Source organism: Odocoileus virginianus, chromosome 5 (genome assembly GCF_023699985.2).
Source record: "Odocoileus virginianus isolate 20LAN1187 ecotype Illinois chromosome 5, Ovbor_1.2, whole genome shotgun sequence".
In the NCBI taxonomy this organism is placed as follows: Eukaryota; Metazoa; Chordata; class Mammalia; order Artiodactyla; family Cervidae; genus Odocoileus; species Odocoileus virginianus.
Genome location: NC_069678.1, coordinates 81,022,494 through 81,040,495, shown reverse-complemented (window position 1 = coordinate 81,040,495; position 18,002 = coordinate 81,022,494). Strand labels below are relative to the sequence as shown.

Below are 18,002 nucleotides of genomic sequence, written 5' to 3'. Positions count from 1 at the left end.
AGGCTACAGAAGCTCCCTGTTTTATGGAGACCTTGAGAATCTGGAAGACTTCCTCGAGGATGTGAAGAAGCTGGGATAAATAAGTGGGCAGTAAGACTGGCTTTAGCAAAAAAAAAAAACAAAAAAAAAACACATGGGCAGGAGCTCATAGAGTTCCTTTAGCTGAATGACAGACTGTCTCCAAGTCACCTTTCAAAGAATTTATATGCTAGACAATACTGTACGCTTGATGTATTTAATCCTCACATCAATCTTTTTTAACAAAAGGATAATAAAGAAGGGCCAAGTGCTTGTGGAAGTTAAAGATGGCATTGGAGCGCATGTTATGTTGCTCACATCTCTATTTGTTTCCAGACTTGTCAGAACATGGAATTAGTAAAGCTGCAGATCCCAGAAGAGGCCTCAGTCTAGGCCCCATACCCCCATTCTTCTTCTGGACTCAGAGCCAGTGGGGGTGGGTCAAAGCTGTGGGGAGGGCCCAAACCCTCTTTATGCCTGAGTCTGCTGGTTCAGGCATCTTCGGGAGGAGGGGGGTCAACAAAGGCAGTTGATGGGGCGAGGGGGCTGGCTTCCGGTGAAGATGAGTTGGGTACCTGTGGAACAAGGAGAGGGTAGATCTGTAGCAATCGGTTTGTATAGAGGTTTGCACAGCGTCTGGTGTCACACCACCTTAATTAACTGCTTACTGTGAACCAGGTTAACATTGTGCTCTCATTTCCTTATCTGTTGACACAGTAGTATGGACCTAATAGGATATGTGAGTCATGTGAGTTCATTCACAGAAAACACTTAGTAATGGCTTGGTAAGTACATAGTAGTCAACAAAGGCTGGTTATTAACCACATCAACTACACCTGTGGTGTCCCCACTCTAGTTGGGCCCTCACCAGAGGTGGGTACTGGTACTCATGGGCATTTGCTGGATTGACCTCTACCAGGGCCTGGACACCTGCATCTCTTGCATTCACCAGTCTCACAAAGAGCTCGGCTTGATTAACCTGGGGAAAGGTGAAATGGTCTTGCATTTGTAATGTGGAGGAGCAGACCCAGCCCCTATCCTCCACACTCACCTGGGGAATCCCGTTCAGCTGCTCAGGGCTAAGGCTGGGGTCCAGAGGGAGGGCCCGAAGTGGGAGACGCCAACAACCACTTAGCAACCTCTGATTCTTGTCAAATAGCGCTAGTGAGGCCCAGGCCTTTGGCTGTGGTGCCTTAGCCCATGCTAGCCCCTGCCAGGCCTGGAGCTCACAGATCAAGGCTACTGATGGTGAGGGTGGTAGTCTAGAGCAAAACCAAAAATGTGTCAGGAGTCAGAAGTGGTTATGTTCCCTTCCTAGGACTTGGCCCTCAGAGCCAGAGTCCTTGTATACAGATGAGAAAATATAGCAGAATGAGAGACAAGTTTCAACTGTGGCAAAAAGCACCAAGGAAATAATCCCCATGGACTGACCTGGGTACAGGCTGCTTGCTGGCAAGGATGGCACAGTTGCCGGTGGGCCCGGGAGCTGGAGGTGGGGGCAAGCAAAGGGCTGGGGGCAGTGCAGTGGTCCCTCCTGACTCCTGTCCATCTTGGGCCAAGCCAGTCATTAGTTGCACCCAAACCCAAGAAGCCTCAAGGCCCCGCAGGAAGTCATAGAAAATGACAAGGCCAGCCCTAGGAAACACAGGTCTCAAAAACGCACACCCCAGTCTTTCACCCTCCCACCCCTCAGGCAGTTCCCCCATCCTAGCTGGCCTGAGTGGGTCTCCTTAACTAGCAGCAGTGACTAAGTCACAGAGGATGTCGAAGGAGGGAGCAGGCCTCACCCGGGGTCGTAGGGTGCAGGGCCCAGGACGTCAATAGAGGGTAGGAGGTAGTTTGGATCCCCGGCCAGGTTTCTGGTCATGGCTCCAGGAAGCTGCGACTGCACCGGGAGTAGAGTTAATTCTTCCAGAAAGCCTCCCAGGCAGACACTATGCTCCCTGGGCTCCCCCAGCTGCACAGAGCAGAACTGCCCCCATCCCAACTCCCGGTCCTCACAGCCTTCTCAGCGCCACCCAAGAACAGGACTCCGGTGGAGGACGGCAGCCGGGGAGCCACTGGAGGCGGGAGGAGATCTTCCCTCCTCAGGCGTGGGCTCGGATTGGCCGCAAGTCTCGGCTGCCCGCACCCTAGGTACAGGGAAGAGCCGGGGCCCTTGAGCAGGACGCAGCAAGTAGTTGGGCTGAGATACCTCATCCCCAAGAGCCAAACCCATACGGACACCTGGAGATGAGCGTGGACACGGACTGATGGGGCGCAGACACGGGTCGCATTCCCCGTGCATGGTTCCTCTAACCCCTTTCTCTGAGCCTGGCCTTCTGGGGAGGGCTAGGCAGGCCCTGGGTGGAACTGGGTGCTCACTGACCCCAGGGCATCTGGCCTGCGCCCCTCTGCATTTGCAAAGCCAGGATTTCTGCTTCCAGGCGCCGGTTTTCAGCCTCCACTGCTAGAAGCTCCTTGAATGCAGCACCTGCCCGTCCTCCTGAGATTGAACAAATGTGACCTGTCACCTCTTATCTCTGGTGACCAGCTGCTCTGAGCAGCTCTCCAGCCTTGGTACTCTCTGAACACGGCCGACTTGTCGGCTAACAATCTTGCCACCACCACAAAGACAAGTGTTCTACTTCGGACTGTTACTTAAGTGGTTCTCAAGCCAAAGGCGTCGTCCCTCACCGCCCTTTCCTCTTTCCAGAGAGGTCTCCTGGCTGGCCTGCTCCTGTTCACCCCTGCAGGTCCGCGACCGCCGAAGTTCCAGAGCTGATGCCTCCGCTTGCAGCTGCCACATCCAGCCCAGAACGCCGGGGTCCCGGCCCCCGCCTCGAATGTAGGCCTCACGCAGGGCCCTAGGGAGTACGGGACAAGAAGGCAGCAGCGTTTTACCAGAACTTATCACCCGTCCCCGGGCCCGGACCTCACCCGTTCCCGGGCCCGGACCTCACCCGATCTCCGCAGGCAGAGTCCCTGGGGTGGCCTGTAGCACCGGACCACAGAGTTCTGCTTCTCTCAAGGTGTTCAGCCGGGTGCTGAGGTGGGGGCCGGCGGCGCTGGGACCGCTTAGAGACCAAGACGCGGGTCTCCGGTAGCCCCGCCCCTTCCCGACGCTCCCGCGCGGCCTACAGGCAGGGCCCCCTCCCCGCCCAAGCCCCGCCCCGCGCAGGCGCGGCTCTCCCGGGTTCCCACGCACCCTGCTTACACCGGGTTGGCCTGGAGCTGCTGAACGTGCGCCCTTAACTCCTCCACAGCTCCCCGCGTTCGCCCTGTCTCTGCCCGGAGTTCTCGAAGCTCCCGCTCCAGACTGAATATACGCGATTTCCCGGTCCGGGCCAAACCTTGGAGGCGCCGGCTCAGTTCTGAGGGGGTAAGAGATTGAGTCAGGCGGTCTCCCGTCGGGCGACCTCAGGCCAAGCGGGAAAGGTGGGCCCTAGCCCCCCTCTGTCCCCTCACCCTCGCTGCGTTGCTCTAGGGCCCAGCTCTGCGCCGCGGTCTCTGCCACGCGCCTTGCGCGAGTCCAGTGCAGCGCCAGCAGCTGCTCGCCCAGGCTGCCAGCAGCCTTGGAGTAGGCGCTCTGAGGCGTCACCTCTGAACACATCCAGGGCCCCGGTGGCCCCCTGGGGACTTCTGTTATCCAGGGTCTCATTTTCTGCAGATACAGCCGCAGCCGCTGCACCTGGAGGTAACAGTTACCGGCAGCCTCTGTTGGAGTAATCTGACCCACGCGTGATCTCTAAGTTTGGGGGGGGGGGGGAATGCTGTTTTGAGCCCGTGGGGAAAGCCAGGTGTACCTCCTCTGTTAGCCTCTTCAGAGCTGATTTGCTGGCCTCCTGGTCCGGGAGGCCCTGGTGTTTTTGTGGCACAACCTGCGGACGGGGTGTGGGGTGAGCAATGCTGAAAGTTAGTCACCAATACCCACTCGTGACCATGGAGGCCCTTTCCCCGGGTACCCGTGGTTCGGTGGCTACTGGGGGCTGTGCTCCAACTGTCACCTCCCGGGTCTGACCGCCGATGCAGAAGTGCCGAGCGTGGGTGGCCAGCAGGGGCCAGGAGCGGAAAACCATGTCACAGGACCCGCAGGGCAGGGGCCCTGGCTCCCTGGAGTGGGAGGCCATGGGAGGGGACCCCTTTCCTGACGCCAGCCAAGACCTGGAGAAAACAGGACAGAGGGGTAGAGGGAAAGAGAGAGGAGGATGAAATAGCCAAAGGCAGAGAGGAAAGACCACGTTTACCTGTTCAAGTTTGTTTGGGGAGAAGCTTTAGCTCCCTGGGCAACCACATCAGGTGTGGGCAGGTCTGGAGAATGAGTGGGAAGGCTTAGTCACCTTAGGGAGGAGTCCCTGGCTTGAGAAACACTGTTAAAACATTGTTGCACCTCATTGTATGAGTATAGGCAAGTCTCTTAACCACCACACCTTGGTTTTTCTGCCTACATTAATAAAGGGGAGCAAACAGCTGCCTCCTGGAATAGCTGAGTCCATATCATGTAACTCCATCTTGGTCATTTAATAGCCTCTGGCAGAAAAGTGTCATTTTCTTCTAGTTTTGCCCAAGTGGATGTATCCCAAGTTACATGTCATTGTCCATCCAGGGAATACTTGAGAAGGGATTGTGCCTGGAAACCCATGATTTGCTGGTTGAGTAACATGCATTTCCATCTACCATGCCTCTCTGGAGGTAACATCTTTTGCATAACCAAGTCACACCAAGGCTCCCCAATGCCCAATCCCCGTCCCCCCCGCCCCCATCAAGATAATCTGCACAGCCCAGAAAAGGTTCTGGGAGAACACAATCCATCAGAAAAGGAAATCAAATATAGAAAGGTACCCCTTCACTCGAGACTGGGGCCCACACAGGCCCCATTCTTGCTGACCAGATCTCCCTGCCAGCTCCCCAAGTAGATAAATCCAACAGAAACAGGAGCTCTGACCTAGCTCCATGTTTCTAAACAAGCAGGTAGTGGTTACCCTGCCCCCAGGTGCTTAAGGCCAAGGTATGAGGAGCAGCAGGTTACAAAGTGTTTCAAAGTATGTAATTAAAGTCCAGCTCAATTTAAAGTGAGAAAAGGGCTACATTTTAGAAATTTGTTCTCAGACCGCTAGTTAAGTGGCAAAGCCCAAGACCAAATATACAGGATATGTCTAACTCAACCTACTTCTCATTTCCAATTTATAGTTCATTTGATAGTATTTCATTGATCCTAAGATGCACACTTTTTCATATTTTAATACTAAAATCAAGGTTTGTAATTAATATAGTGTCATAACTGTCAAGTTTTTTCTTTTCCTTCCTTCCTCTATTAATTTCTCTCTCTCGACCCCCCACATGGCACATGGGATCCTAGTTTCCCGATAAGGAGCTGAACCCTTGCCTCCTACACTGGCACCGTGGTGTCTTACCCACTAGATCACCAAGGAGTCCCAAGTTTTCTTATTAGTACTCTGCCTCCCTCTCCTTTAGAATCTACCAAGCACCATGGTGGTTTCTCTTCCTCTAGTCTCTACTCCTTCTGAAATCTACACTGTAAGACAGTGATCCTAACTAGTGGTTGGGCCTGTTACCCCTTGGCTTGTTGTCTCCCATTAGAGTATAATCTTGGGCTGCTATATCCACTACGGACCACGAGATAAGACAGCTGGTCAAAGAATGCCACTATCAGTGATCTGTTCGCTTCTAATTGTCCATCAGATCTTGGCCTAAGATTCCATTTTTAATGTAACTGTTTCTTCTCTTCCCTATTAAGTTGGGTGCTCCTTGCATTCCCAGGGCCTTGCACAATGCCTGGGACACCCTCCCTATATTCTTATTTAACAGGAATATTGAGGCACAGAGTTCCTTCAAATAGGCACACTGGCAAATACATGGGCAGTGAGAAACAGTGTCAGAAAGGAAATTTGGGTTTCTGGTTTTATTACTGGTAGTATATTGCACAGGTTTTTCTGCATCAAAAATGTATCTGCTAAAAGGAGAAACAGGTGTGTCTGAATTCGGATTTTCCTCAGACCTCTAAATCCACTCATTTAATTTTAAAGAAAATATACTTCTTACACAAGACAATCCAAACTGATGCAAAATATTTATTCCAAGTTAGTTATTTTATGCAGTAGTTTTCCCCTCAACAGACTTGTGATAACCACATCTTTTAAATCTGTAAATAATGTTATCAAAATAATCTTAATCTTTGAAATCTCACAAAAATTTATATTTTACAATCCACCCTGAATATCAAGGCTGCAAGAATAACACAACATTTCCTATATCCAAATATTTTACAGCTGTACCCAGAAAGAAAAAAAAAAAAAGGGAAAAAACCACATATGCTTGGTTAAGGGCTAACGTTACCCGAGCAGCCAGAAATAAAATAAAATATCCAAATTATTAGCATTAATTTAATACAATTATAACTTCAATAGTCACTTTGTCATTGACAATGATTGCTTGAGCACAGGGGTGAGTGCCCCAAGGGCTGGTAGTAGAAGCTGTTGCTGCAGACCAGTGTCTCCTCCTCTCTGCACTGCCAGCTCCCACCTGTGCATTGCCCCATATATACTGTGTGTATGTGTGTTTTAAAAATCTTTCCCACCACACAAAGTTCTCTCTATTAAGCAGATAACAGGGAAGAACAACAACAAAAGCTAAACAAGCCAATCGCTCGCTCTCTCTTTGGGATATGATTATTTCCCTTGTGCATGAAGTATTCAACAATAACATAAGAAAAGGAAAAGGAAAAGAACGATTTCTTCTGTATAACCCCTAAACACACACGCTGAGTTTACTGGGTCAGATTTAACTGTGAGCATTTATACGCCTACTTCCAGGCATCGTCATCAGATGTCTCACTGCTGCTTGTCTCCGTGTCTGAGTCCTCAAACTCTGCTCTGCAAGTGCTTCTCCAAGGGGAGAATAGGCTGGAACTTCGACTCTGCAAGAAGCCATTCTTTCCAAAGCCATTTCTTCTCAGCTGTGGTTGGCATGGGAAAAAAAGAAAAAGACAATCATCAGTCACTACACTGGCCCATGGGGCCTGGTAAAGGCCAGAAAGCCAAAGTGTTAGTTGCTCAGTCGACTCTGCAACCCCATGGACTGTAGCCCACCTGGCTCCTCTGTCCATGGAATTTCCCAGGCAACAATACTGGAGTGGGTTGCCATTCCCTTCTCCAGGGGATCTTCCTGACCCAGGAATCAAAACCAGGTTTTGTGTGTTCCAGGCAGATTCTTTACTCCCGAGCCATCAGGGAAGTTGGGAAAGACCAGGCTTCAGCTCAATTTTAGCCAGAAAGTTCTAAGAATGTTCTTTCTTCTAAGAAACTGAAGATTTCTTATAGCAGTGCTTTTTCAACTGTAATGTGCAAATGAATCACCTAAGGATTTCTTTAAAATGCAGACTGATTCAGTATGTTTGAGGTAGGGTTCAAGATTTCTTATTTCCACAAGTTCTCAGGTGATGACAATGATAGGGGAACAGAGTTCTGAGTACTGAAGTCTTTATGTCAGCCTATACTTTTCTTTATAGGATTTAACATCACTGTTATTTATGCTTTAAATACATACCACCAGAACTTAAGTTCCATGAGGTTTGTAGGGACCTGGCGGTGTTTTATTCAGAGAAAGAATCCAGGCATTTGTTGGAAGAAATTCAGAGAGACTATTTGGTTTCTTGGCTCTGGTTGCGGTACCAGACGGAATCCACAGGGGTGCAAGCATAGCCTGCTTCCCCAGGGACCAAGGGCTCAGCCCATAACCTTGGAACATAGCCTTGTGACTCTGATGAGGAGTTAGAGCTTCCAGGATGAAATAACATATTGCTTTCTGTAATCTGCTAACCACTGATTTGGTTTCTGTGTCCACCACTGGAGATCGTTATGGCCTGGGATGCTCCTCTGTGTTTCTACAATGGCAACTTACTGTTTTCTTTCTCAAGATCCTTCTCACACCCAAAACTGGGACTTCCCAAGGGCAATGACTGTCCTAGCACTTTTTTGTCTTACTCATTAACTGGTCTCCAGCAAAGTTTACCACATACCTGCTCTGTCTTCATGTGGAACTCTCTGAGCTCATCCTCTGTGAGGGGAAGACAATTTTCGTCATTTTCAGGATACTCCTGCCATCCCATTGCTTTCAGTAACCTAGTAGAAGCAGGTCAGGCAAAGAAAATACAGCTTTAAGTGGGAGGGAAGCCCTTAACTTTCCACAGAAACTTTCCTGTCCAGGGACAATGGTATCCGCTTAGAGAAGAAATGTGGGTTTTATTCTTTATACCCAGTAGGATAATCTTTAATTATGACTACTTAGGTGCTTGGAATTAGATGGTGGATCTCCACAATTGCTCTTTCCAATCTCAATAGATGCAGAAGAGGCCTTTGACAAATTCAGCACCTATTTATGATTAAAACTCTTCAAAAAATGGGCATAGAAGGAACCTACCTCAATACAGTAAAGGCCATATCAGTTAAGCCTACAGCAAACATTCTCAATGGTGAAAAACTGAAAGCATTCCCCCTAAGCCCAGGAACAAGACAAGGGTGTCCACTTTCACCACTATTATTCAACATAGTTTTGGAAGTCCCAGCTACAGCAATCAGAGGAGAAAAAGAAATGAAAGAAATTCAGATGGGAAAAGAAGAAGTAAAGCTTTCACTGTCTGCAGATGACATGATACTGTATAAGATAATATCAGAAAATTACTAGAGATAATCTATGAATTTAGCAAAGTTGCAGGATACAAAATCAATACACAGTTGCTCTTTCCAGAGCATAAGAGTTATAGAGAACTCTTATGTAGAAGCAGCAGAATAAAGAAAAGAGTCAAACTGTCCCATAGACAAAACCAAAGAAATCTCACTGTCTCCTGTGAGCAAATCAGCACATAGCCACATGTACCTAAGTTCTTATTTATTTTTCTTGACTGCACAACACAGCATGTGGGACCTTACTTCCCTGACTAGGAATGGAAGCCATGCCCCTGCAGTGGAAGCATGGATAATTAACCACTGGATCGCCAGGCAAGATGCTCTGAGTGCTCTTAATTTCATGGCATTGTGAACCCCATAACCTTGTGATCCTGTTTACCCCTTTTTAAGTTCCTCTGGACAGGAGCTCCTTTTCAGGAAGGTACCTGGCAGGTCCCATCTGCCATCCAGTTGGCCGGACACCTCGGCTCTGTGTTCAAGGCCCTCATTTAAAGAAGAGGCCTCATAAATCTCGAGAGAGGCCAAAGGGGCCACCATAACAGCTCTAGGAAACAGGTCTCACCCACTCCAACCCTTCCCACCTAAGCCATAAATGGAGCCTGAAACTGAACTACAAGAAAGCCTTTGGAGAGAAGCATGTGGAAAGCTGGTTGAATCTATAAAGGACTACACCCAGTGGGCAACAGGCCAACCTGTGGCCCACAAGAGAACAAGCTGTGCTGCTGTGGGCACTTCTCTCTATACTGGAAGTGGAGCTGTCTTAAGTACGTTCAAACTCCTTGTAGCTCATACACAGCCCTGTGTATCTGATCTTTTCTCACCTGTGCTCTGCTTCCAAAGAGTGAGAGAGGGCCTCCCCTTCCTCTTCTACAGGGAGAGCAAGACCATTCTGATGACAGCCTTCCTCTCCATTTTCCTTTGGTTCAGGTGTGCTGTTGTCCTCCGACTGGAGGACAGGAAGGAAAGGAAGGACATGTTTAGTTTAATAATCTATTGCAGCAAGGTAAGTAATCTTAAGAGATTAAGGAGATGCTTTCTACCTTGGCCCACAGGTTTTCCCCACTTAAAAATGAGAACTTGCTCATCTTGCCAAGATTTCCAAAGTATACCAACTGGCTACCATCTTACCTTCAGGCTAGGTCAACTGTGGCAGAAGTTACTAGCTGCCTATGCAGTATCGATTTTCTATTCTTCCTTACCGATTTGGACTAAGGAACCAATGTGCTAAGTTTTTAAAAAGTTCCCTTTCCTAAACTTCTTCGAAGCTAGGAGTGACAATTTGACAGCTGCCCACTTAAAATGTGAGTGGAAATTGCAGGGGTGGCTTTTAAGAAAGCATTTTAAAAAGGACATCCCTCTTCTGGTTTTTGGCTCTGTCCTTTCCGTAACTAGAAAGTGGATGGGAACACAAGTACCCTAGTCCAAAGTAACCAAAAGTTAGAAGTTTCCTGATACTACAGATGCTGTTACCTCTTGGGACTAGGAACCTGCTGCAAGATACAAAAACGAAAACCCTCGTTTTATGGTTCTGTTTGTCAGATTTTCTTCCATTACAGTTAAATATAATCCTTAAAAAAAAAAAAAAAAAAGCTTCCATAGTTTACCAACTTCTTACAGCAATGACCAATTCAAGACTCAAGCAGTGCTGCCCTGTTTAAGAGCACCAAGTCCCAAGGCCACTATCATTGAAATGAGCCGTAATCTGAAATATGCTGAACAAAGAACTGAGCTCACTTTTATCACAAGCTGTTACTCCTATAGCCAAATCTCTGTACTTAAAAAAAAAAAAAAAAAAAAATGTGCCATATCTTTCTCTCTTAAAAACGAAAAGTACATATATAATGCAGAAAAACACTTATGTTGCCCCAGAAGAACCCACAGTCTTACATCTTCCAACTTCTCACACTCTCTGCTCTCTGAGAAGTCTCCATTCCGGTCATCCTTCAGAGTCTTCAGGAACTCGCTCTTCCTGTCAGTAGTTCGGCGGGTCAACTTGGTCAGACGAGAGGAGCTGATCTCAATCGGAGGAGTGGTGCTGGCGGGGCTCTGGGAAAATACCACAAACAGGTTGTTCCCGGCAGTAAACCTAAGTACTGGGATTCTCTAGGCCACTTCTACATGGTAATGCTTTCCTGAATCTGGCAGTCTGTTTATTACTGTCTTTTACCAAAAATAAACTATCCTTTTCATTTAAACAGAGTTCAGTTCTGCAGAGTTTTTACAGTTAAAACCAGATGGTTTAAATAGCACCTCTCTGCTCTTTCTCCAGAGGCAAGCATAATGCCAGTCTGACACAGGCCAAAGACCCCACCCAGCTACTGCCTATCTTTGGATGCTAATGGGAATCACCAGTAAAGAAATGACTCTGAGCTAAGAATAGCTACAAAGGAAATGAAGTTACAGCTATACATACCACAGCACTTGTCTCAGTTTAAGTAAATGGGGAACGGCAACTTCACAAAAAAAGGCTGCTTTCCTTTATCCTCACTCACCTCTTTGGGAGAGCTTAAAACTACACCACCAGCCAGTACTACTGGTTTGGTAACAGAGATTGGACTGGTAAAAGCGGACTCTCGGCTAGAGGAAAGGGGTCCTGATTTGTGTTCCATTCTGTTAGCTTTCCATGCACTGGCCTACATAGGAAGAAAGAACAATCAGTCAGAACAGCACATAGACAGAAGCTCAGCTTGTGAGATCACAAAGCAAAGAGTGAAAAGCTGTGGGAACAGTATGTGGGATGTTATGTGGGAATATGAAAGCTCACCTGTCTCAACACATTTGGAAGGTATACAACCTTGAAGGGAAAAGGTAGATAGGAATCAGAAAAGCCATGGGATATTAACAGGTATAGAGAGCTCTAGTCCAATAAGCCTGGGAGATGCTAGGCTGAATATAGTTCCACAATAGGTTTCTTTTACTGTGCTATTTCACAAAGCATTTTCATGTATGTGAATTGAGAGGCAGATATAATCTACAGCATTTTCTAAACTCATTTGACCCCCCAATTTTTTGGTTTTGTTTTTTAATGGTGTGTTGTATGTTAACCTTTGAAGTAATCCTGACAAACCCCCACCCTCACAAAGCACATCAGAAAAAATGTTGTTTTCTAAGAACTTTGATGGCAGGAGGCTAAGTTACAGGGCAGAGTGGGCAATATAAATGGCTGGATGATCCTGGTTTAGTCCAGAAGCTCTTCCCTTGCTCTGCCTTGTGGGGTCTGGGCCCATTCTGTCACTCTGGCCCTGGCCCCAACTCAAATGGCAACATAGTGTAGCTAGAATACTCATTTTCCCCTGAGTCACACAGCCCATCTGAGGCACATCACTGATGCCAGGCTGAAGAAAGTAAAAAAGGCTGTTTTTCCAAAATGAAACAATTAGAACCAAAAGACCTCTAGGACAAAAGAAGGGTCTGAGTGAAAAGAGCTTCATTCTTGTTATTAAAGAAGATACTGTAGGCTTTCGGAAACTTAACAGAGTTCCATATACCAGATACTTGTTGTAGTTTATTTAATCCTTAACCCAATCAGATATAATTATGATGTGGAATTTTCACTGAGAATTATACTGACATTGTGTGTCAGTTGCTCAGTCATGATCGACTCTCTGAGACCCCATGGACTGTATCTCACCAGACTCCTCTGTCCCGGGATTCTCCAGGCAAGAATACTGGAGTGGGTTGCCATTCCCTTATCCAGGGATCTTCCTGACCCAGGGATGGAATCTGGGTGTCCTACATTGAGGACGGATTCCCTGGAGCCACCAGGGAAGCCCATACTGACATTAAGGAAGTTACATAATTTGTCCAAGGTTACTCAACTGGTATGTAATACTGTTTTCCACAATGCCTCCAAAAACAACATGCAAGTCAATAAAAGAAAGAGGCAATGACCCAACTAGAATAATTTTTTTTCTTTCACTAAAGAAAGTCTAAAGATGGCTGCTTATTCAGGCCAAATATCAAAGACACAGTTTCCCAGAGTTGTACAAGGTCACCAGATACCTTGACTCTGTTAATATTGTACATTATCCACACTTCAATCAACCAGTAAAATAAAGGGAGGGGAAAAAAAAACCATTAAAATGAACCATGTATCAACCATTTTCTTTTTAAAGTATCTTCTCCTTCCCTCCAAACCAATCTCAACTCTCCACCTCAAACGGTCATGCCTTTTCCTACTGGACAGAAGTCAGAAGTCACTAGAGCCAAACTCTCCCCAATTCCCTTCTTTGCACCTCAAGTTCCTTTAATAGCTCCACCCTACCTTTCTATCATTCTACATGTTTGTTCTCATTCCTCTGTGAATTTATCAATTATTTCTCCTTTGTATCTTTAACCTCCTTTCTATTAAGTTGAAGCTAGGGGGAAAAAGATTTTCCTTTTTACCATCCTTTTATTGCCAAACTTTTCTGCACAGGTCAGTATCTGCTTTCACTTGCTCATTATTACTATTTAATTCCCTGTAACACACACTTCTATCCCCATTTTAATAAAACAGCTCTTTCAATGAATAAGCAAAAATTTTGTCTTCATATTACATTCAAAAGCCAGCTTTAAAAAGTCTGTTTTTGTAGAAATGAGAGATTGCACTTTACCCATCTTTTCTGAACTCTCTTCCCTTTTTTGGGCTTCCCTGGTGGCTCAGATGGTAGAGTCTACCTGTAGTGCAGGAGACCCCAGTTCGATCCCTGGGTCAGGAAGATCCCCTGGAGAAGGAAATGGCTACCCACTCCAGTATTCCCTTTCTCAGTTCCCTGATCCTTCATTCTCTTCTCACTTCATAATTCCTTTCAGTCTTTTCAGTGGGTGTAGGCATACTCAGTACTCGCCAACTGGAATCTGTTCCCAGGTGAACTTAATTAGAAAACCTAGTTACTTGTAATTGTCTAATCATTTAAGTTGTTAAAATCATGTAGCTGATAATATGACCCCTAAACTCTCACTTGAATTTTTATAAAGACCTCCATCACTTGGCTTTAGTCTTCAAGTACCACCACTTCCTAACTACCTGCCATTCATACTTAACCACTTGTCTTTTTCCAAACATGGCATGTTTTGCTCCCCCACCCACTTTTTTTTGGTAACACACAGTTCCTTTGCCTGCAATGCCTCACCTACTTGCTCCCTAACAAACTCCTACTGTTTTAAAACTACAGTTTGTTGACTACTTAGTCAACTACTGACTACTGCCTACAACTATTGACTACTGCCAATACTATATTCCAAGTACTTAAAATGGCATGAAGTCTGACTCCAAAACCAGAATTCTCATCTTCCTCTTTCTTTTTTATCCTTCATCAAGATGGGAAGTATTCTGGGGCAGTGTAAACAGCCCTAGCTGAAGTCAGACAAATCTAGTTGAAGAATCTTGACTCCATAATTTTTTTTAGGATTTGAAATAGCTCAACTGGAATTCCATCACCTCCACTAGCTTTGTTCGTAGCGATGCTTCCGAAGGCCCACTTGACTTCACATTCCAGGATGTCTGGCTCTAGGTGAGTGATCACACCATCATGGTTATCTGGGTCGTGAAGATCTTTTCTGTATAGTTCTTCTGTGTATTCTTGCCACTCTTCTTAATATCTTCTGCTTCTGTTAGGTCCATACCATTTCTGTCCTTTATTGTGCCCATCTTTGAATGAAATGTTCCCTTGGCATCTCTAATTTTCTTGAAAAGATCCCTACTCTTTCTCATTCTATTGTTTTCCTCTATTTCTCTGCATTGATCGCTGAGAAGGCTTTCTTGTCTTTCCTTGCTATTCTTTGGAACTCTGCATTCAACCTAACATTACATAATTTTCTACATCCTAGGATTAAAGTAAATATTTTATGTAAAAGGCCTAGTGAATGTCCTGGAACATAGTAAGATGTCAACAAATGGTAGTTCTTCCTTTCTTTGTCACTTCAAAACCCATTTCAAATATGACCTCATCTGCAAAGACTCATGAGGACCCTCTCCAAGAAGGCAGTACAATTATTTTTCATATCTGTCTCTTCACTATATCTCAAAATAAACCCTTTGAGATTATTTTTGTGCCTCTAGTGCTTTTAAACTTAGCTTTTAAACATACAGATACTTAATGTTTAATAACTGTTAAAACACAGAGAGAAAATGAATGGATACATCCACATTAGTCATCTCCTCTCCCCATAGTATCCTACATTCAAGAGTCCCAGAACCACTCACATCAACTTTTTCCTGAAAACTCTGCATTCTTTCTTCTCTAACTTCAGTGAAATGGTTCCACAGTTATCCCAGTTTCTGGGGGAAGAATGCTTAGTGTCCTGTTTTCTTGCTTTTATTTGCTTCCCACTGTGTGCCATCACCACCCCCTCTTCTCTGTTCACTTGCATCACATCCCTGTTCAGGCTTTACTACCTTTTGCAAAGGCAGTTAATAGCAGACTTTACACTGGTTTTCCTATCTTCATCTTTTCTCAACTCAATTCTCCACAACAGGGCTAAACTGATCTTAAGCTCTGTGTTATGACTTTTCTCCTTGTCATGTCTTCACCCACAGAAGATTTGAGACCCTGAGGCTATGACTTTGTCTCACTCATTTTCTTTTTCTTCTTCTACAGTTTAACATAATGTTTACAGATATTCCCAATGAAGTAACACTTATGAAAACTTTTTAAACTCTCAAAAACCCTTAAGACAGGCATTACTACCTTCCTTTTATATGATGAAGTTGAGGTTCAGAACATTAGAAACTTGTTCAAGGTTGTAATATAAAGGAGTTAAGTGTCACCTGCCTACTCACAAGTCCTGCTGTTAATTTCCATGCTAGGTTTGTTCTTTATAGGAGTTGCTCTCTTGACTGAATTCACATTCTTTCCCTTCTGTATCAAAGGAAATATTCTAAACCCCTTTTAAAAATAACTCCACTCGTCAATCAGTGTATTCTCTTGGGTCATGTTCCTTTAATGACCTTTCAAGTAAATTTAAAGTCCCCACAGGCTTCTTCCTACAGATTTTCTTCATCCTCTCACTTTTCTAGCACTTATACTGTTTCCTTTTACTGTCAAGTTTCAAACGTGCCACTGCCTTCATTTCCACTCACATAACTATAGAATCCTCTGAAATCTTGTTTTTCAGCCTTACACTACTCTCCTAAAACCTCGACTCAGAGTCACCAAAAACTTTCTAACTGCTGAGGTCCAAACCCCCTCTTTTCAGTTATTGCCCTTGTCAGCAGCAACTGACAAATGCTGACAACCCTGGCTGCTATCTTAAACTCACCCTCGCAGATGTGTGATAGCTTACCATTGTTTCTATGTCTGAGTACAATCTCTTAATCCTATTAACTATGTTGTTAGTTTCCTAATATTTATTTTTTCCCTAATATTTATTAAATAATAAGTATTTTCTCAAGTCTTATTTTCCTACTCTTTACTCTTCTATCCTCTTTCCCTTGGTGATCTTCTCTACCCTGAAAAGCTTCATTATCACTAGGATAATGACCATCAGTTCTGATATTTTTCCAGTACTACCAGGCAATTAGAATGGTTCATTCATTATCCCTCAAATGTGTCCACTGTTTTCTATTTTCAAAACATTTTACTTAACCACCTCTTCTAATCTGTAGTACTTTCCAGGCTTTTTCCTATCTAAATCTTGACTAGCCTCTAAAAATCTGTTCAAATTACATTTTTTCAGTAAAATTTCCCTTGATGGTTATAGTCTAAGCTGATCGTGCTCCTCTGAACAATATAAAAAGTGTTTTAATTTAGTTGTTCCAAATCTGTTTAAGCTTTGTTTCTAGGATTTGTTATTTTATTTCATATACAATCATATGACCTTATACTGTTGTATCTTGTCATCCCAATTAAACTTTCAGCTCATGACCAATGATGTACTTCTTTGTGTTGCTCTTAAGCACAAGACAAGTGTTTTGAGTCTCAGTCGTGTCCGAGTTTGTGATGCCCCATGGACTGTATCCCACCAGGCTCCTCTGTCCATGCAATTTCTCAGGCAAGAATACTGGAGGGGATTGCCATTTCCTCCTCCAGGGGATCTTCCGGACCCAGGGACTGAACCCACGTCTCCTGCACTGGCAGACAGATTTTTTACCACCGAGCCACCAGGGAAGCCTAAACAAGTGTTGGTGCACAAAGAAAAGTGAATTAATGCTCACTAGTATTTTCTCTCAATAACACAGTAAAAACTGTTTCTTTACAGTGGCGAGAATTTATTCAAGCAATTATTGTGTGCTTTTGTGAGAATGCTAGGGATACAAACATGGAAAAGACCTGAAGCCCTTAAGAAGATTACACCAAGTGAAGAAACAGATGCAATAAATATCATGATTAGAGACAGAATGCTATTCAATCAGCTACAACACTTAATTAGATCTTTAGACGGATGTGACAGAAAAGGATTCACAGAGAGGATGACATAAACGTGAAGGAAAATCTCCTAGGTAAGAGAAAGAAAGGGCAGTAAAATATAAAAGACGTATTGGGCTTAGACTATATAGAATTATACATGCCAGTGCTAAGGAGTCTGGACATTGTATTATAACATCAGTGGTTGCTAAGCTATGACCCATGGGCCAAAACTGGCTTGAGGACTACTTTTATATGACCCATGAGCTAATGTTTTGTTTTGTTTTTTTGCCCCAATTTTTAAAGGGTTGGGGAAAAAAAGAAAAAGAGTATGTTACCAAAAGGTCATATGTCATTATGTGACCAACAAAGCCCAAAGTGTGAATTATCTGGCCCTTTACAGATAACGTTTAGCCTGCCAGGCTTCTCGGTCCATGGAATTCTCCAGGCAAAAATACTAGAATGGGTTGCTATTCTCTTCTCCAGGGTATCTTCCCAACCAAGGAATCAAACCAGGGTCTTCTGCACAGCAGGCAGATTCTTTACTGTCTGCCACCAGGGGAGCGCTAAGTTATCCAACAACGCCTGGTATATTGATGGTATGGGATCACTAAAGGGACTTAACGGGAAAGGATGTAATACATTCAGATTGCTTAAGGATAACCATTCTAACAGTTCAGTGGAAGATAAACAGAGATGAGGCAGTAGAAGGGTACACTGAAATTGTGAGATGATGAAGACATAGGATATCATAGAGGAAAAAACTGACAGACTTTGTAACTGCTTGGTATAGGGGGAATGAGTGAGGAGGAGGAATGAAGCAGCAGCCATGGTATTCAGCTCACTGATAGATAAATGTTGATATCACTAATGAAAACAGCAAATCAAGAGAAGCAGGTTTATAAGATGAAGCTAGAGTATGAGAGGCCTACTAAACATGTAGTTGGCAGCAGTAGAGAGTTTGGAGACCGAG

General features: G+C 44.8%; 2 protein-coding genes across 9 annotated transcripts in view; both read right to left on the bottom strand.

The window, feature by feature from the left end:
* Nucleotides 1–221: 221 nt before the first annotated feature.
* On the bottom strand, nt 222–4,071 carry CCDC17 (coiled-coil domain containing 17; the record flags this gene model as incomplete). Its single annotated transcript, XM_070468230.1, has 11 exons — nt 222–593; nt 887–997; nt 1,070–1,280; nt 1,450–1,653; nt 1,806–1,903; nt 2,020–2,150; nt 2,387–2,503; nt 2,695–2,864; nt 2,961–3,371; nt 3,466–3,688; nt 3,804–4,071. Coding segments are annotated over 11 exons (2,028 nt in total), but the record flags the coding sequence as incomplete, so codon positions are not given.
* A 1,998-nt stretch (nt 4,072–6,069) lies between these two features.
* Nucleotides 6,070–18,002, bottom strand: part of GPBP1L1 (GC-rich promoter binding protein 1 like 1) — a 62,120-nt gene continuing 50,187 nt past the window's right edge. For 7 of the 8 annotated variants that reach the window (XM_070468233.1, XM_020897393.2, XM_020897389.2 and 4 more), the window contains 5 exons: nt 11,195–11,335; nt 10,590–10,748; nt 9,524–9,648; nt 8,036–8,138; nt 6,070–6,973 (listed from right to left, as the gene is read on the bottom strand). In XM_070468233.1, the coding sequence (XP_070324334.1) occupies nt 6,821–6,973; nt 8,036–8,138; nt 9,524–9,648; nt 10,590–10,748; nt 11,195–11,335 (681 nt within the window). In that variant the 3' untranslated portion in view covers nt 6,070–6,820. The remainder of the gene's footprint in view (nt 6,974–8,035; nt 8,139–9,523; nt 9,649–10,589; nt 10,749–11,194; nt 11,336–18,002) is intronic. The other variant, XM_070468235.1, reaches the window with a different exon arrangement.